This window comes from Rhinatrema bivittatum, chromosome 8 (assembly GCF_901001135.1).
Source record: "Rhinatrema bivittatum chromosome 8, aRhiBiv1.1, whole genome shotgun sequence".
Classification (NCBI taxonomy): domain Eukaryota; kingdom Metazoa; phylum Chordata; class Amphibia; order Gymnophiona; family Rhinatrematidae; genus Rhinatrema; species Rhinatrema bivittatum.
The window spans coordinates 225717948-225738169 of NC_042622.1; the positions used below are offsets into that span (position 1 = coordinate 225717948).

The 20222-nt window shown below is 49.4% G+C and overlaps 1 protein-coding gene across 2 annotated transcripts in view; it reads left to right on the plus strand.

Moving 5' to 3' along the window:
- RBM10 (RNA binding motif protein 10) overlaps nucleotides 1-20222 on the plus strand; it is a 158287-nt gene that overhangs the window by 103245 nt on the left and 34820 nt on the right. For both annotated transcript variants that reach the window (XM_029613792.1, XM_029613793.1), the window contains exons 16-17: nucleotides 1-92; nucleotides 203-367. In XM_029613792.1, the coding sequence (XP_029469652.1) occupies nucleotides 1-92; nucleotides 203-367 (257 nt within the window). The remainder of the gene's footprint in view (nucleotides 93-202; nucleotides 368-20222) is intronic.

The window sequence follows — 20222 nt, forward strand, 5'->3', positions numbered from 1 at the left end:
CTGTTCCAGATGTGTCTACATACCAGTACGATGAGAGTTCAGGGTATTACTATGATCCACAGACTGGTTTTTACTATGATCCTAATTCTCAGGTATATTTTGCCTCGCTTTGGGACTCTTGATAATGCTGTCCCGTTTAACTTCTGACACCTATTGGCCTCCCTTATCCATGTGGATTTTTAACATCTGGTTTCTATTTCAGTATTTCTATAATGCCCAGACTCAGCAGTACATGTACTGGGATGGAGAGAAGCAGACCTACATCCCGGCCTCAGATCAGCAATCAGAGGCTCAGCGAGATGGGCCTAGCAGCACCAAGGAGGGTAAAGAGAAGAAAGAAAAGCATAAAACAAAAACTGCTCAGCAGGTGAGCTCCCATATGAGACCTATTGCTAATGCTTACCCCTTCACCCACTCAGACCCCCATCCACACACACATGCATCCCTTTTCCCAGCAGCTTTCTAACACTCGGGCTGATTCAGTAAAGTCCGCGGGAGAGCAGGCAAACGCCCACTCTCCTGTACGCGCGATTCAGTATGCTAATTAGGCCCGGCGGTAAAACCAGGTAAAAGGAGGCGCTAGGGACACTAGCGCGTCCCTAGCGCCTCCTTTTGGACTGGAGCGGCGGCTGCAGCGGGTTTGACAGCCGACGCTCAATTTTGCTGGCGTCTGTTCTCGAGCCGCTGGCAGCCACGGGCTCGGAAACTGGATGCCGGCAAAATTGAGCGTCCAGTTTTCGACCCGACAGCCGCGGGCCGACTTCAAATTTTTTTTTTTTTTTACTTTTGGAAAGTTTCGGGACCGCCGACTTAAAATCGCCATGATATTAAGTCGGAAGGTGCACAGAAAAGTAGTTTTTACTGCTTTTCTGTGCACTTTCCCGGTGCCCAAAGAAATTAGCGCCTACCTTCGCAGCCCTCCTCTGGAGACGGACGTCGGCAGAGACGGATCGCGGCTCCCCTGCCTCCCGGAGGCGAAGATGGATGCCTGCACGGGCGAAAGCGGCCCCTGTGCGTGCAATTGGGCCGCTCAAGACGTGACGTCACATGTCGTGACACCAAATGTCGTGACGTCACGCCTTGAGCGGCCCAATTGCACGCACAGGGGCCGCTTTCGCCCGTGCAGGCATCCATCTTCGCCTCCGGGAGGCAGGGGAGCCGCGATCCGTCTCTGCCGACGTCCGTCTCCGGAGGAGGGCTGCAAAAAAAGTAAGTCGTTGCTTTACACTGCCAGTCCTCTCTCCCCTCCTCCCGAAGCAAGGCTGCTTTACGTGCCTTGCTTCGGGAGGAGGGGCGAGAGGACTGGCAATCCCGAGCGTAGGAGAACTGTCCACTTCGTTGCTAGTTTTTTTTTTTTTTTTGGCTTTTTCGATTTTTTTTTTTTTTTTTTTTCTGCTTTCGTTGCTTCGGGAGGAGGGGGGAGAGGAGTGGGGCTGCCCCGGAGACCAGCACCCATTGACACGGCCAGGGCAGGTGGTGAGCGGGGGCTGGGAGTAAGTTTGCCGCCTACCCTTACCCCTGCCTCTTACGCAGGGGTAAGGGTAGGTGGTAAGAATCGGTTAAAGGGGATTGTGTATAGCAGGAAGGGCTAACGTGGCCAGAAAGTGAGTAGAAAGCGGGTTAGGAGTGGGGTAACCGCGGCCGCACTTTACTGTATTGACCTGTATGTTTCCTCCAGTGCTGGGTACATAGAAGGTGTGTATTTTACTTAATGGAGTGCTTATACTGTACTTCGCTCTAACCCCTCTTAGAAACATGATGGCACAAAAAGACTGTATGGCCCATCCAGTCTGCCCATCCATCCAATTAATTAACAAACTCACTGATAAGGTAACTTCTGATATAAATCGGTCTCAATCCACTCAGCCTATCTTATGTGAAGTTAGAGATTTAGGTGGTATTATAGACAGCGAATTCAATTTCAATAAGTCTGTCAAAGCCATAGTTAAAGAAGGATTTTATAAATTACAGATTTTAAAAAAAACTTAAACTTCTGTTACATTTTAATGATTTTAGGACAGTACTTCAGGCCCTCCTACTTTCTAAACTTGGCTACTGTAATGCCCTGCTTCTAGGTCTTCCTGCGTCTTCCACTCGCCCTCTCCAACTGCTTCAAAATGCCGCTGCCCGCCTCTTAACTAATACCAAAAAAAGATCATATTACCCCTGTTTTGAAAGACCTCCATTGGCTTCCCATTTATTACAGAATGTTCAAATGTCTGATACTAATTCATAAAACTATATATGGTAAAAAAATTGAATGGCTAAACGCGGCCTTATATATTCACACTCCACAATGAAATTTAAGATCTTCCGGAAAACCATTATCATCCATCCCTTCACCAAAATTAACACTCCTGAATATGGTTCGAGATAGAGCTCTTTCTCTAGCTGATCCGAAAATATGGTATACATTGCCTCTAGACATAAGGCTAGATTCACACACACAATCATTTAAGAAAAAATTGAAGACATGGCTATTTGAGCAAGCTTTCGATTAGGCTTCATCCTAAACAGACCCAGCCCCAGGTTTCTTCTTTTTCATATTTCTGATTTCTTACTTGAGTTCATTTTATTTTTACCTTGTTTAACATTATTTATGTTTTTAACTGAGTTATTTATTTATTTTACTACATTTTATTTTGCTCTTATCTATACTGTTAGCTAATATGAGTTAATTTTTACATAGATATAGTATCATTTTAATAATTTATATATTTTATGAATGTTTAATTTGATCGTTAAATTTTTTATTGTATTGATGTAAACCGATATGTTCCTATGAATATCGGTATACAAAAGTGAATAAATAAATCAATTTTGCATTATAATTCTCAGCACTTCCTTAGAGATCCCTGTATTTATCCAGTGTTTTCTTGAATTCAAATACTTTTAGAATTCAGATTTGTCTCCACCATCCATTAGGAGGCTGTTCCATGCATCCACTACCCTCTCTGTAAAGAAATATTTCTTAAGAATACTCCTGAATCTGCCCCCTTTTGCTCTCCTCTCAAGTACCCTCATTCTAGAACCTCCTTTCCATTGAAAAAGGCTCACCTCCTGTGCATGGAAACCTTTGAGATATTTGAATATTTCTATTATATCTCCTCTATCTCACCTTTTCTCTAGGGTATACATATTTAGATCTTTGTCTATCCCTATATGCTTTAGAATGAAGACCACTGACCATTTTAGAAGCCACCCTCTAGACTGACTCCATCCTATTTATATCATTTTGAAGAACTGTACACGGTATTCCAAGTGAGGTCTCACCAGGGACCTATACAGGCACAATATCTCCTCCTTTTTACTGCTGACCTTTCCTCCTCTTACACAGCCAAGCATCTGTCTGGCTTTTACCATAACTTTATCCACCTGTTCCCTGTACGTACCCGGATCAGTCCAGACTCCTGAGTTTATCATCCCTGCCAGCAGATGGAGACCAAAAAAGTTTCACTGACACTGCTTCATATCCCTGGTGCCACCCGCAGTTCCTCAGTGCTTCTCTGTCTCCAGCAGATGGTGGATGGTGCACAACCTGCAGTTCTACAGTCTGGAGAGGTATTTTTTCTGGAATTGTGAGCCTTTCCTCCCAGGGGGTTTTTGGGTCCTGATGGATCCTTCCCTGTCTGAGGTGAACGAACTGGGGGGTCGGTGATCCTTTTGTACGCTTGGTCTGTGATCCGTGGGGTATAAATCTGGTGGTCCAGATCCCTCCCCTTCACGAGGCTGCTTAGGCAGCTTTGGGCTCAGGGCAGCTGGCTGTCTGTCTGCCGCCTCTGTTTTTTTCAGCGGGCTGATCCTCCTGCAGGGCTGGACAGCACTGTCTTCCATGGTTAGCTGGTTTAGTAAAGTTAATTAAAAAAAAAAAAAGGGAAGCAACGAAGGGACAAGGAGCTGAGGTAAGCAACGGCTCTCTGCTCAGTAGTGCTGGTGGTATGGATAGCAGGACTTTCTGAGCCTCTCCGTGTTTTTTTTTTTCTTAATCTCAGCGGGTTTTTTTTTCTTTTTTTCTCAGTGTGCTATGGTGCAAGATTCTGTGCGCCACATGCGGTTGGGTGATGAAGGGCCATCTGAGTGGACTGGTGCAGGCGAAATGATCGCGTCAACATTCAGGCTCTTCCATGGCTTCTCTACTCGCGTACCGGGATTCAGAGCAGGCCAAGTTCTCCTTCTCAGTCAGTGCGGGAACGGCAGCCATTTTGGATTACCATGCGTTGCTGCCCGCACGGATGGAGGAGGAGTGAGAATTCCCTCTGAGGCTTTCTCTGATTCGTGTGAACTCCATGACGGTTCAAGGCAGGGTAGATGAGGGCTTGGCCTTAGATCTGCCAGTTTCTGATTCCTCGCAACAGGTTCCTGGCTCCTCAACAGGTTCTTACGGCTCCTAGGCCTTTTTCAGCCGATTTTGTTTTACTCCTCCGTGAAGCATATTTTTCTCAGCAGTCAGGGCTGAAACCTCAACCCTCTCCTTCTGTGGGTTTGCGGTTGGGTCCAGGGCCAAAGCAGGCCTGGAAACAGAGGCCTTCTGGGGTTCAATGATTACTGGGTCCTACTCCAGGGGGCGAGGATTCGGATGAGCCTGTCGCTTCAGAGGGCACTCCTGATGAGTCAGAAACCTTGGTAGCGCACTACCAGGGGGCTCCAGACGTGCCTGATTCGGTTCCGAGAGATGATCCGGAGGAGAACCTAGGTTCAGAGGGGGATGACCCCAAGGTTGTATGGTTGTTTCAAAGGGAGGAGTTAGAGCCTTTGATCCCTCAGGCTCTAGAGGAACTTGGTTTTAAAATTCCTCAGGAAGGCTCAGACACGGAAGGAGCAGACCCAGTTCTGGATGGGCTTAGGGTTCCCATGAGGGCTTTCCCCTACCATAAGTCAGTGAAGAAGCTGATGGATCAGAAGTAGGAAGCTCCTGATGCAGGCTTGAGAGTGGGAAGAGTGATGGCGAAGCTTTGTCTTTTGCCTGAACAGACATTGGAGCTCCTTGCCCTCTCAAAAGTGGATTGCTGCAGTGTCGGCAGTCACGAAAAAGACGACTGTTCCTGTCGCGGGCTCCGTGGCATTAAAGAATGTGTGGGATTGAAAACTGGAAATTCACTTCAAGAGGATTTTTGAGGTGTCGGCCTTGAGCTTGCGGGCGGTTTGTTGCTCTAGTTTATTCAAAGAGCTTATTTGCGATGGGTGCAGCAGATTCATGATGGTCAGTCGGGGTTAAATGTTGAGGCAGACAAGGCGGAACACTTCGAGGCAGTGGTAGCCTTTGTTGCAGATGCCTTATATGACTTGGTAAAGACTTCGTCTCGCATTCCCTGTACGTACCCAGATCAGTCCAGACTCCTGGGTTTTGACCCCCCCCCCCCCCCCCCCAGCAGATGGAGACAGAAGTTTACAAACCAAAACTCCGCCTATATCAAGGCTGGTGCCACCTACAGTCTGGCAGTATTCTTCTGTCTCCTAGCAGGTGGAGGTGGTGCAAAACCTACAGTCTGTGCTGAGGCCTAGTGATTAGGGATTAGATAGTATTAAAAAAAATAATATAGACATAGGTACTACAGAGGCTTGTCTGCAGGTTTGATTTTCCGCCTCCCAAGGGGTTGCGACGTCCTGAGGGGACCATCCCCCCTGGTTTAAGAGGCTGCTGATGTGTGTGGGATCCTCATTTGCCAGCGTATCGTCTCAGCTGGGGGTGACACTGGGGAGCCCGGCTCACTCCCACCAGCTGGCCCAGGACCCGAGGTATCGGTAGCTATTAAAAAAAAAAAAAAAAAATTCTTTAATTTTCAAAGGCTTTGTATTGTTTGTCTCCCTTTCTCTTTCCCTACCGCGGGGGGACCGAGAGCCGATTTCGCCGTCGTGGGGGAGTACATTTGGTTTTTTCTTTTGTGCTTTAAGTGTTCCTGCTGTCCAGGGTTCGGGCATGCCGCATCGGTCTGCCTGCCGAGCCTGCGGTTCCACGCAGGCGCGGCTGTCCCGTGATAGCATCTGCTCCTCTTGTTTCTCGGGCGGCGAAGGGGAGTCCTCGGTCTCTGACAGGCCTCGGGGCAGAACGCAGTCGCGCGCCGGGGCTGCTGGGGTCCACCATTTTGTTACCTCGGGGGGCCGCCATTTTGTTACCTCAGGGGGGCCACGGTGTCCGGCGGCAGAGCGGGGGGAGGGCGACCCTCCACCGCGTCTCTCACCCCAGTGCAGGGTCCCTGAGGGGGACGGACCTGCAGGAGCCAGAGTTGTAAACAATGTAAGGGTCCCTGAAGGGGATACCGAGGAGGGGTCCTCAGATTCTTCTTTTGGGTCTGAGTTTGTGCTTTTGATGCACAAGGCATTCAAGGCCCATAGGCTGGCCAGGAAGAGACCCCACGATACCCATGTCACGGACCCCCTAGGGGGGCGGGGGAAGCGAGCTCGACCCGGCTACAGGGGGCGCGGACAACTCCCAGCCTAGTCGATCTGGGGCAGTCCGGGGGAATCCGGACTCTACCACAGACACCGATGAGCAACAAGTTGATCAGGATTGGCCGTCCAGCCACCGAGGGGGGTTGATGGGGGATGGAGACCAGTTACCCCCTAATTCTCGGGGTGCCCATGGCACTGAGGGGGATGACCCGAAAGTGGTTCGGCTCTTCCGCAGGGATGAACTGGGACCTCTTATTCCGGAAATTCTGAAGGAATTAGGAATCCAGGTGCCGCAGGAAGAGTCCCGGCTTGAGTCAACGGACCCATAAGAACATAAGAATATGCCATACTGGGTCAGACCAATGGTCCATCAAGCCCAGCATCCTGTTTCCAACAGTGGCCAATCCAGGCCATAAGAACCTGGCAAGCACCCAAAAACTAAGTCTATTCCATATTACCGTTGCTAATAGCGGTGGTTATTATATAAGTCAACTTAATTAATAGCAGGTAATGGACTTCTCGTCCAAGAACTTATCCAATCCTTTTTTAAACACAGCTATACTAACTGCACTAACCACATCCTCTAGCAACAAATTCCCGGTGGTTTTGGGGGTTTTACGGGGTCCTCCCTCTGCCTTTCCATTGCATTTTTCAGCATCAGATTTACTTTTTAAGGAATGGGATACCCCTGATTTTGGGACTCAAGGTGGCTAAGGCTATGGATAAGCTCTATCCTCTACCGGAGGAGGCTTTAGAGCTGTTGAGGATACTTAAGATAGATTCAGCGGTGGCGACGGTCACAAAGAAGACCACCATTCCGGTGACCGGGGGTACAGCGCTAAAGGATTTGCAGGACCAGAAGCTGGAGATTCAACTCAAAAGGATATTCGAGGTCTCGGCCTTAGGTATTCGGGCAGCGATTTGCAGTAATTTCTCCTTACGCGCTGGTCTCCGGTGGGCTCAACAGTTATTAGTCCGAGTCTCTCTCTCCCGAGGAAACGGGCCAGGCGGGACGCTTTGAAGCAGTGATTGCTTATAGTGCAGACGCCTTTTATGATCTGCTTCGCACCTCGGCCAGAGCTATGTTTTCCGCGGTATCCGCGAGGTGTTTGCAGTGGCTTCGTCATTGGTCGGCGGACGTGACATCTAAGGCCCAGTTAGGTTCGTTGCCCTTCAAGGGCAAGCTGTTGTTTGGCAAGGAATTGGAGGATCTGATTGAGTCCTTGGGTGAGAACAAGGTGCATCGGCTGCCAGAGGACAGACCAAGGGCCAGGGGAGTTCAGCTTCTCGCTTTCGCGGCGGTCACCGTCCTCTGACTTCCTGGGGCTCGGTTTCCTCTTTTCGTCACAGTGCCAACAGACAACAGTCTTATTCTCAGTCCTTTTGCGGGCGCCGTTTCGGTCATCCGGGAACCGGTCAGAATGTGCAGTGGGGCAAGCCTGCACAATGATGTGCGGCCGGTCCATTCCTCCGTACCAAGAATCGGGGGCAGATTGGGTCGGTTTTACGAGGAATGGACCAGAATCACGTCGAACCAGTGGGTCCTGGATGTGATAAGACAAGGTTACACGTTAGATTTTTTACGCCGGCCGCGCCAGTTTTTTCTGGTATCGCCTTGCGGGTTTTCAGACAAGTGCCAGGCGGTACGGGCAACACTGGGTCGGCTACGAGATTTTGGCGTGATTGTCCCAGTGCCACCCAACGAGCTCTGCAGGGGCCGTTATTCCATTTACTTCGTGGTACCGAAAAAGGAAGGAACCTTTCGTCCTATCCTCGATCTGAAAAGGGTCAACCGCTGTCTCCGGATCCCGCGTTTTCGTATGGAGCCCTTGCGCTCCGTGATCGCATCAGTAAGACAGGGGGAGTTTTTGGTTTCCCTGGACCTCACAGAAGCATATCTTCACATCGGTATCCGGACAGAGCACCAGCAGTTTCTCAGGTTCGCCGTTCTGAGGCAGCATTTTCAGTTTCAGGCGCTCCCGTTCGGCCTTGCAACTGCGCCTCGAACTTTCACCAAGATTATGGTGGTGGTGGCAGCACAGCTACGCAGGGAAAGGTCTGCTGGTGCATCCGTATTTGGACGATTGACTGATTCGCGCCAAGTCGGAGACACTCTGTCAAGCAGCTGTTCAGCGGGTGCTCCAATTGTTGTGCACTCTAGGTTGGATGTCAATGTCTCCAAGAGTCGCCTGCTACCTTCACAGTTGCTGGAGTTTTTGGGAGCTTTATTCGACACTCGTCGGGGAACGGTGTCCCTAACACAGGATCGAATGTTCAAATTACAGGCGCAAGTTCGAAGATTGTTATCCAAACAGGTACCGATATTATTTACTATTTACTATTTTTTACTATTTACAGGTGTTGGGGTCAATGGCTTCCACGCTGGAATTGGTTCCCTGGACTTTCGCTCATATGCGACCATTGCAGTCAGCGTTGCTCTCTCGCTGGAACCCAGTGTCGGAAGAATTTCGTCTACCGTTGCCACTGACCTAGGCAGCTCGGGACAGCATGGATTGGTGGTTGTGTCCGAGCAACTTGAGCCGCGGAGTGCCACTGGAAATCCCGTCCTGGACGGTGGTCACTACGGACGCCAGTCTATATGGCTGGGGAGCGGTCTGCCTACGGAAGTTGGTACAGGGACAATGGTCCCCGCAGGAGGCTTCTTGGTCCATGAATCGGCTGGAAACCAGAGTAGTCCGGCTGGCTGTACAGGCTTTTCTCCCACTAATTCACGGGCAGTCCGTCAGGGTTCTCTCAGACAACGCGACTACGGTGGCTTACATCATTCGTCAAGAGGGCACCAAGAGTCAATCAGTTGCGGCCGAAGCCCAGCTTTTGATAGCATGGGCGGAGAAGCATCTGTGCAGCATAGCGGCCTCTCACATTGCTGGGGTAGAGAATATTCATGCAGATTTTCTCAGTCGCAATCAGCTGGACCCCGGAGAGTGGGAACTTGCGGAGGACGCGTATCATCTCATTTGTACACGGTGGGGAACCCCCGCCTTCGACCTGATGGCAACCTTCAAGAATGCGAAACCTCCTCGTTTCTTCACTCGACGCAGGGAGACGGCAGCAGAGGGCGTGGACGCTCTAGCACTACCGTAGCTGACAGATGTACTACTTTGTGTTTCCCCCGTGGCCATTCATCGGTAGGGTGTTACGGCGAATAGAGTTACACCCGGCAGACGTGGTACTAGTCGCCCCCGAATGGCCACGTCGTCCGTGGTTCGCGGATCTACTGAATCTGACGGTGGAGGAACCCATTCGCTTCCCATATGTGCCGAATCTTCTGCATCAGGGGCACGTTTGTTTCGACCAGGTCGATCACTTTTGTCTAGCGTCATGGCTTTTGAGAGGCAACGGTTGAAGTCCAAGGGATATTCGGATGCGGTGGTAACCACTCTTCTACGTTCCCGGAAAGCATCTTTTTTTTTTTTTTTTTTTTTTATATATACAGAGAAGAATGTTACTTTCAAACAATTCAGATTCACAGAAATAATATTATACTTCTCTTACATATCCTGTATTCATATTGCAAGGAAATTAGAGACTTTACAGTTCTCATTAAACAGAGCAGTTTAAACAGCACAAAAACTTTGACCCAGGAAAATAATTGCCAGTGCTTAACCTAACTACTAATTTTTACCCAATCACTATAGAGTCCACTAAGAGTGGGAGTCCAGGTATGCTCTTAGTTTCGGAAAATTGAAGATATATCTAGAGTTCTGATGGATAATAAAACATCGACAGGGATATCTAAGCATAAACTTTGCCCCTCTATCCACCACTTCTGTTCTCATAGAAATAAATTTCCTCCTTCGTAATGGCATAGAATGGGCTTTGCCCTTCACTCCAGTGTACCAGGAGCAGCAGCTGGTGAATGACTGGGGGGGATTTACCGGTGGGCTGGTCCCTTCCCTCCTGGCCCAGAGACAACCGCGGGTTGTGCTTTGGTGAGGCCAACGTGAATTTAAAAAAAAAAAAAATCGGAACGCGTTGTTTTTTGCAGCTGCGCTGTTTTTATTCGGCCTCCCGGGCTCCGGGGTTTATTTTTGTGGCGTCACCTCCTTGTTCAGCGCGGCAATGCCACACACTTTGGCCTGCAAATCCTGTGGGGAGCCAGCAGCATGGCTCTCCAGAGATAGCTTCTGCTCCCTGTGTCTTCCCGGAGGCAAGGGCCCGTCAGTGGGGGTAGCTGGCGGCAGGGGGAGGCAGGCATATCGGTCCCGTGGTGCGGACACCCCGATGCTGCCTCTTAGTACTCAGCCTGTCCTGCTCCCGCAGAACAAAGGAACGGTGGCCATTTTTGGAGCTTTAGATGCTGATGCAGACAGCTCAGCAGGGGGAGGGGATCTCCCTCCTCAGTTATTTCCACAGGATATTTGCCCCGGGTCTCCCCATGATTTATTTCCTGCTTTCCATGCTCTTTGGGTACCCCCCCTCGGGAAACTTTAAAGGGCCAGCATCCTTTTTCGGCTGATCTTATTTTACTATTACATAAGGCTTATTTAGCTAACGGTATGCCCATGGGAGATCCTGAGCCCCCTCCAGGGCAGCCTGGGGATGCGCCCTCTCCTCCCATGCAGGTTCCTAGGCCGGATCCTCCTGAGGTCTCCCGGATTAGGGTGGTCCGGGAAGGGTCCGGTTCCGGGAACCAGGGGGTGGTGCCGCTGGCGGATCCGCTTCAGGTGGACATGGATGAGGATTCCGAGTGTGTGGCCCCAGTGGAAGGGGATGATTCTCTGGTCCTTAGGCTTTTTTGTAGAGATGAGTTGGAGCCGATGATTCTACATGTCCTAGCGGAGTTGGGCATACCGGCTGGTCAGACCCCGACGCCTCAGAATCAGTGCACAGTGGGAGTCAAGTCCTCCCAATGAAATAGCACCGACCCACTCCTCTGATCCGGTCTTTGGGGGGCGGCTGTCCCTGTTTTACGAGGAGTGGGTCAAAATAATGTCGGACCATTGGATTCTAAACGTTATAGAACACGGCTATGCCTTAGATTCTGTTCGTCCTTTATGCGATCTATTTCTGGTGTTGCCCTGCGGGTCTCTGGAGAAAAGGCGCCAGGTATCTCTCAAGCTTCGCCGTTTGTTGGACCCTGGGGCGGTCGTTCCGGTTCCTCTGAATGAACTTCGAACTGTCAGGTATTCGATTTATTTTCTGGTTCCGAAGAAGGAAGGGTCCTTCTGGCCGATTTTAGATCTGAAGAAGGCCAACAGAGCTCTGAGTGCCATGTTTTCGTATGGAGACGCTATGTTCCGTAATCGCCTCCGTCAGAGCAGGGGAGTTTTTAGCATCCTTCGATTTGACAAAAGTGTACCTACACATTGCAATTCGGAAGGACCATCAGCAGTATCTTCGGTTTATGGGCCTCGGCAAGCATTACCAGTTTCAGGCACTTCCCTTCGGGCTGGCGACCGCTCCACGCACATTTACCAAGGTGATGGTAGTCGTGGCGGCAGCTCTCTGTCGCCAGGGGATCCTGGTCCATCCCTGGTTGGACAACTGGCTCATTCGAGCGAAGTCAAAGGAACTATGCGAGGCGGCAGTCGCCAGGGAGATGCAGACACTTCACACTCTAGGTTGGATCATCAATGCGGACAAGAGCCAGTTGTCCCCCGCCCAGGTCCTGGATTTTTTTGGGGCGAGATTAGATACTCTGATTGGGAAAATCTTCCTGATGCAGGATTGGATAGACAAACTCATGTCGCAAGTTCGGCGTCTCTTGTCCCTGCCAGTTCCCAGGGCATGGGACTATTTACAGGTTCTTGGTTCTATGGTGTCTACTCTGGAGTTGGTCCTGTGGGCTTTCGCTTATGAGGCCGTTGCAAAGGGCTTTGCTCTCACGTTGGGACCCCAAGTTGGAAGCTTTTCAAGTTCCCTTACTCCTCCAGGAACTGGCCAGGTCCAGCCTAGCTTGGTGACTTACTCACGAACACTTGTCCCGGGGGATGGATCTGGAGGTCCCTCAGTGGACTGTTGTGACAATGGATGCCAGTCTTTCCAGCTGGGGGGCAGTTTGCCAATCTCAGGCAGCCCAAGGCCAATGGACGCAGCAGGAAGCGCAATGGTCCATAATCATCTCGAGACCAGGGCAGTCCGCTTGGCCCTGCAGAAGTTCTTGCCTCTGGTTCATCGTCGGTCGGTGAGAGTGCTCTCCGACAACGCAATGATGGGTAGCATATATCAACTGGCAGGGAGGCACAAATGCCGCCCCAGAGCAGCGGAGGCAGACGAGCTCATGGCCTGGGCAGAAACTCATCTGCTCAGGATAGCAGCTTCACACATTGCCAGGGTAGACAACGTACAGACAGATTTTCTAAGCTGTCAGAGATTGGATCCCGGAGAATGGGAGCTGTCCAACGAGGCGTTCGTATTGATATCTCATCACTGGGGGATTCCCCATTTGGATTTACTAGCGACTCGAGGGAATGCCAAAGCGCCGCGTTTCTTCAGTCGCAGAAGACAGCACGGAGCAGAAGGGGTGGACACTCTTGTCCTCCCATGACCTCGCGACATTCTGCTATACACATTCCCACCTTGGCCTCTGGTAGGGAGCGGTGGTGATGGTGGCTCCAAAATGGCTACGAAGGCCAGGGTTTGCGGATGATCTCAACCTTGCAGTGGACAGGCCGCTCCGTCTGGGTCATCTTCCGAATCTCCTGCAGCAGGGTCCAGTATTTTTCAACCAGGTGGATTGCTTTTGTCTAGCGGCTTGGCTTATGAGAGGCAGCAGTTGAGAAAGAAGGGGTATCGGTAATCAACAACCTTTGACAACTCAATAATGTTCTTTCTTTTTTAATTTGGCAGGTTTTATTTACCTTGGTCATTCTTTTGTTATCTCATTGTTAATCTCTCTTTTGCCTCCTCTACATTCCAAGTTGCATTTTATCCCTGTTTTATTGTAACTGCTACCTTATTCTTCTATCACATGTTAATGTTTTTAAGTTATTAAGTATTTATTCTTTTGTCACACCTTGTTATTTGTAAACCGGCATGATGCGACTCCCATCGCGAATGCCGGTATATAAGAAATTTAAATAAATAAATAAATAAATATCCAGATTCGGTGATTTCCACTCTTTTACGGGCTCGCAAAACTTCCACCTCTCTTATGTATGTCCAAGTCTGGAAGGTTTTTGACTCTTGGTGTAGTAGGTTGAATGTTTCCCCTAGGCAGGCCTCGATAGTCCACATTCTAGTCTTCTTGCAAGAGGGTTTGGCAAAAGGGCTAGCTTTCAGTTCTCTCCAGGTTCAAGTGGCAGCATTAGGATGTTTACATGGAAAGGTGGACGGTGTGTCCATAGCGGCTCATCCGGATGTGGTTTGTTTCCTTCGGGGTGCTAAGCATTTGCATCCACCACGTCAAGCTGTTTGTCCATCCTGGAGTTTGAATTTGGTCCTTAGGATGTTGTGTGAACCTCCTTTTGAACTACTCAGGTGCATCACTCTGAAGGACCTTACGCTCAAAACAATGGTTTTGGTAGCTATCTGCTCGGCTCGGAGAATTTCGGAAATTCAGGCCCTGTCTTGTCACGAACCTTTTCTTAGGTTTTCCGATTTTGGCGTTTCTCTTAGAACCGTGCCATCCTTTCTGCCTAAGGTTGTATTGGCTTTTCACATGAACCAGTACATTGAGTTGCCTGTGTTCTTGGATTTGGATCAGAATTCTCCACGTGCTCGTGAATTGAAGCATTTGGATGTCAGGCGGGCGCTGATGCGTTACTTAGAGGTCACTAATGATTTTCGCCTGTCGGATCACCTTTTTGTCTTGTGGAGCGGTCCCAGGAAAGGGCATAAAGCTTCCAAGGCTACTATTGCCCGGTGGTTGAAGGATGCTATTGCTTCAGCATACATATGTCACGGGCGAGCAGTTCCAGAGGGTCTTAAGGCTCAATCGCTCCGTTCTCAGGCGGCATCCTGGGCAGAAAGTCAGTTGATTTCCCCTCAGGAGATCTGTAGGGCTGCAACCTGGAAATCTTTGCATACCTTTGCTCGGTATTACTGTTTGGATGTTCGGGATCCCGACTTGGAGAGTTTTGACAGCGGTGTGCTTCGAGCGGGGCTTTCTAGTCCCACCCCATGTAAGGCGGCTTGGGTACATCCCAGTAGTCTGGGCGGATCCGGATACGTACAGGAAAGGGAAATTGGTTCTTACCTGCTAATTTTCGTTCCTGTAGTACCATGGATCAGCCCAGACGCCCGCCCAGTTTTTTTGATTCCACTCGACAGATTATTGTTTGTTTTTTTCCCTGTCATACTATAGCAGGATGAAGATTTCACATTTTGTACATAGTTGAGTCTCCTAAATTTGGTTTAACCATTTAAAGTTTTGGATTCCTGTTATCACTTTAATTCTGCTTTGATATGGTTTATACTGAAGGGGCTGCAGGTGGCGCATCCTACTTACAGGGGTGTTCTTCAAGTTTTTCTCTGTCTCCATCTGCTGGAAGGGAGGCATAACCCAGCAGTCTGGGTTTATCCTTGGTACTACAAGAACGAAAATTAGCAGGTAAGAACCAATTTTCCTATCGCTTTTGTCTAGTTGCTTGGCTTTTGAGAGGAGGGTAATTGCCAGGTTCTTGTGGCCTGGTTTTGCCAGGTTTCTTGTGGCCTGGTTTTTGTGCCAGGTTCTTGTGGCCTGGTTTTGGTCTCTGTTGGAAACAGGATGCTGGGCTTGATGGACCTTTGGTCTGACCGAGCATGGCAATTTCTTATATTCTTATGTGGCAAGTTTCTTCAGCGGGGTTAAGAATTTGCACCCTCTGGTGAGGAGAGTTTGTCCATTCTGGAATCTTAATCTCATTCTCCGAGGTTTGTGCGAGGCACCTTTTTTGAACCTCTTCGCAGAGTGACGCTTAAGGATTTGTCCCTAAAGGTTATTTTTCTAGTGGCCATTTGTTCAGCGAGAAGAATCTCTGAGTTGCAGGCTTTGTCTTGCCCGGATCCATTCCTACAGATTTTGGACTCAGGAGTGTCTTTGCGCACGGTGCCCTAATTTTTTCCAAAGGTGGTATCAGTGTTTCACATAAGTCAGTCGGAGCTTCTGGCCTTTCTGGATTTGGATTCTTCCGTGCCTCATGCATGGAAGCTCAAGCTTTTGGATGTCTGCAGAGCTTTGTTGAGATATCTCAAGGTTACAAATGATCATCTTTTCGTTTTATGAAGTGGTGCGAAGAAATGTACCCAGGCTTCCAAGGCTACCATTGCGAGGTGGCTCAAGGAAGCTATTAGGTCGACATACATTTTCAAGGGGCGTCAGGTGCCTGAAGGTTTGAGGACTTACTCTACTTGGTCTCACGCGGCTTCATGGACGGAGGCTCAGTTGGTTTCACCACAGGAGATTTGCAGAGCAGCAACTTGGAAGTTGCTGCATACCTTTGCAAGGCATTATTGTGTAGATGTAGGGGTTCTGGAGACTCAGTCGTTTGGCGAGAGTGTTTTGAGAGCAGGACTTTCCAGGTCCCACCCTAAGTAGGGGACTTTGGTACATCCCAGGTGTCTGGACTGACCTGGGTACGTACAGAGAAAGGAAAATTGATTCTTATCTGCTAATTTTCATTTCTGTAGTACCATGGATCAGTCCAGAACCCGTCTGATCTATGGAGGTGGAGAGTCATCCGCTCAGCTGCAATATCTTGTGTTCAGTTTTTTCATGGTATGAAGACAGAGTTGTTAAATTGTTAAATGATTCTTTTTTGAATGTTCTTACAAGTTTTGCAAGTGTTTTATGCTTGGGTACAGGTAAATACTGATGAACTGCAGGTGGCACCAGGGTTTATAAAGATGTCAGTGAAACTTTCTCTGTCTCCATCTGCTGGCAGGGATGCATAAACCCAGGATTCTGGACTGATCCATGGTACTACAGGAACAAAAACTAGCGGGTAAGAACCAATTTTCCTTTTGTCCACCTTAAGATCATCAGATACAATTACTCCCAGGTGCTCTTCTTTTGTGATTAGAAAAATTTCACCTCCAATACTGCATATTTCCCTTGGGCATTTTGCATCCTAAATGCATAACTCTGCATTTTTTAGCATTAAATCTTAGCTGCCAGAGCTTAGACCATTTCTCAAGTTTTGTTAGATCCCTCCTCATGTTTTCCACATCTTCCTGGCTGTCCACCCTGTTACAGATTTTGGTATTATCGGCAAACAGACTTTCCTGACAATCCTACAAAAATGTTGAAAAGAATCAGTCCAAGGACCAATCCCTGAGGTAAACCATTAGTAACAACCCCGTCTTCAGAGAAAACTGCATTTATCACTACCTTTTGTCGCCTCCGACTCAGCCAGTTTCTAACCCAGTCAGTCACTCTAGGATCCATACCAAGGGGACACTATTTATAAGTCTTTTGGCAGAACCGTGTCAAAGGCCTTGCTGAAATCCAAGCACACTACGTCTAGTACTCTCCCTTGTTCCCTGTATGTACCCAGATCAGTCCAGACTCCTGGGTTATGTCTCCCTTCCAGCAGATGGAGACAGAGAAAGTTTTACTGACTCTGCTACTTAATCACACATTCTACGTGCAGTTCCTCAGTATGTCTCCAGCAGATGGTAGATGGGTGCAAACCTGCAATTCTGCGACTGAGACTATTTTTCTTTTTCTTTTGAGCCTTCCACCTGGGGGTTTATTAATTTTTTTTTCTGAATCCTGAGGGGTTCTCCCTGTCCGGTTGAGGCAGGCGGGCTGGGGGTTGGAGACTCTTGTGTGTACCCGACCCATGCGCCCGTGGTGTGTAAATCTGGTAATCCAGATCCCTCCCCTTCATGCGGCCGCTTGGTCATCTGCAGGCTCTAAGCACAGGTTTTTGTCTGGGACAGCCTATACATAATTTTTGTTTGATTGTAGGCTCTGTCTCAGCTATGATACTTTTCATTAAAGTTTAAAAAAAAAAAGCAGTTTGAATTTTGACTGAGCAGCAACCCTTCTTCCTCACTTAGCAGAGCGGTAGGGTTTATTTTTAGCAGTTCTCTGTTTTATCACCAGCAGCATGCAGTGATGCGCTGGGGGTTAGCCTGCCGCATATACGGCATGATTCGTTCGAGGCTCAGCTGACTCTGCCTCTGTGCTGCATGCTCCAAGGAAGGGCCCCTCCGACCGCACGGCTGCTGCGAAACAGTGCCGGGGTTCTTCGCTGCCGCTCCGTCATAGCATTGCTTTGCTGACTGGGGTGCTGATCCCTTCCTGATCAGCGCGGGAAGGGCAGCCATCTTGGATTTGCATTCGGCCGTTCCCATGCTGTCAGAGGGGGAAGGGGAAGCTCTTCCCCGTTTGTCCTGTTCCTTCTCTGCCCACGATCAGGGAGATTTTGGTGAGTCAGAAGTTAGCATGCTGCCACTTTCTATTTCCTTGCCTGAACAGGTTGGAACTGTCGGCCCTTTTCTACAGACTTGTTGCTACTGCTGCATGAGGCTTATCTAGCCAGGCAACTTCGGTAGCCAGGGAGCTGTGGTCTTTGACGGCCCAGCCTACGAGGGGGCGTCTGCTTGACACAAAACAGTTTTGATCTGGTCAGCATCGGGTCACTCCAGTGCAGGGCATATCGGGTTCCCCCTTGGGTTCTGGCCAAGGTGGGGGTGACTCAGCTGATTCTGTCGAGGCTCCTGTAGAGTTGGAAGAATCTTAAGTTCCAGGGTTTCCGGCGAACCCTGGAGATCCGGTCTCCAAAGATGCGGATCCAGGGGGACCCTATGGCAGTCCCGGTGCCCGAAGGTGATGACCCGAAGGTGGTACGTCTTTTTAGGAAAGAAGAGCTTGACACCTTGCTGCCTCTAGCCTTTCAGGTGCTTGGGGTTAAAATTGCGCAGGTGGACTCTGATTTGGATGCAGCAGATCCCTCTACAGCCTTTCCATATCACAAGTCTGTGCAGAAAATGGTGGAAACGGAATGGGGTGCTCCCAATTCCGGTTTAAAGGTGGAGAAGGGCCATGGCGCGGCTTTATCAGTTACCCGAACAGGCGTTGGAACTCTTTGCTCTTCCAAAGGTCGATGCTGCAGTAACAGCGGTTACAAAAAGAATGACCATCCTGGTGGTAGAGTCCACAGCGTTGAAGTATGTTCAGAATCGTAAGTTAGAAGTCTACCACAAAAGGATTTTTGAGATCTTAGCCCTGAGCTTGCACGTGGCTATTTGTACTAGTTTCATGCAAAGAGCAAGTCTTCGATGGGTGCAACATTCCCAAGAGAACCTTCCAACCTCTGGCGAGGATGCGGACAGGTCTTAGAGAATTGAGGCAGCAGTGGCTTATGGAGCGAATGCCATATATGATTTGGTTCGTACCTTGTCTTGCATTATGGTGTCTGTGGTTTCCGCCAGAAGGTTGCTCTGGCTACGAAATTGGGCAGCGGAAGTTTCTTCCAAGGCGCAATTGGGCTCACTACCCTTTAAAGGCCGGCTTTTATTTGGCGAAGACCTTGAACAATTGATGCAGTCTCGTGAGGACAAAGTACTCAGGTTACCGGAGGATGTCTAAGGGCAAGCGTTTTTTCCAGACACATTCTCATTTTTGCCTAGATAGGAGGTCTTGGCCGTCAAAACCTGTGTTTGGGTCCCGATGGCAGTCCAGAGGCCAATCCTTTCGAGGGGCTTGAAGGCCATTCCGGGGCGCTGCCTGGGGGGAGTACTTCCAGTCTTAAATCCCCGCCATGAAGCCAGGCTGGTCTACTCCCGTTGTTCCCACTATAGGAGGTTGCCTGGCAATATTTTACGAGTGGACCAGTATCACTCAGGATTCTCAGTGTGGTAAGGGACGGTTACGTTTTAGAATTTGCTCGTCTCCACGATTTGTTCCTAATCTCCCCATGCGGCTCCTTGGAGAAATTCGTAGCAGTTTGAGATACGTTAATCCATCTGCGTCTCCTGGGGGCAGTGGTTCCGATTCCTCACAAAGAGCTTCGCAGGGGGCAGTATTCCATTTATTTTGTGGTCCCAAAGAAGGAGGGGATTATCTGCCCGATTTTAGATTTGAAGAAGGTGAATGCAGCTCTCAAAGTTCCACGTTTCAGAATGGAAACCCTGAGGTCCATGGTTGCGGCAGTTTGCAAAGGGGAGTTTCTAGCTTCCCTGGATTTGCAGAGGCCTATCTCCACATCCCCATTCATCAGGCCTTGCAGCGCTTTCTGCGATTCATGATCTCAGACCACATTTTCAGTTTCAGGCCCTTCCTTTCGGATTGGCCACAGCACCATGCACCTTCACCAAGTTGATGGTGGTGATAGCGGCGGCACTCCGGAAGAAGGGGAATTCTGATGCATCCGTATCTGGACGACTGGCTTATCAGGGCAAAATCAAAGGTTCTTTGTTGCCAGTTAGTTCAAAGGGATCTTGAAATGCTACAGTTGCACGGTTGGGTTGTGAATGTAACGAAGATTTGTCTGTCACCGATGCAGTCCCTGGAGTATCTGGGGGCTTGTTTCGACATCCTAGTCAGCAAGGTGTAACTAAGAGAAGTGCGTTCTGACGCTGCAGGAGCAGGTTTGGTGGTTGTTACAGTTACGGGTGCCCCAGGTATGAGATTACTTGCAGGTTCTGGGCTCTTTGGCCTCGACACTGGAGTTAGTAACATGGGTCTTTTCTCACATGTGCCCTTGCAGAGAGCACTTTTGTCTCAGTGGAGTCCGGTCTCGGACGATTTTCAGCTTCAGTTACCGCTCGAGAGCGTCGCACGGGAGAGCCTTTCCGGGTGGCTTCTAACTTCCAATCTGGTATGGGGTGTGAACCTAGACGTTCTGGATTGGGTGGTGGTTTTTACCAATGCCAGTCTCTCTGGTTGGGGAGCAGTATGTCAGCATCAGTCAGCTCAGGGTGGCTGGTCCAGGAAAGAG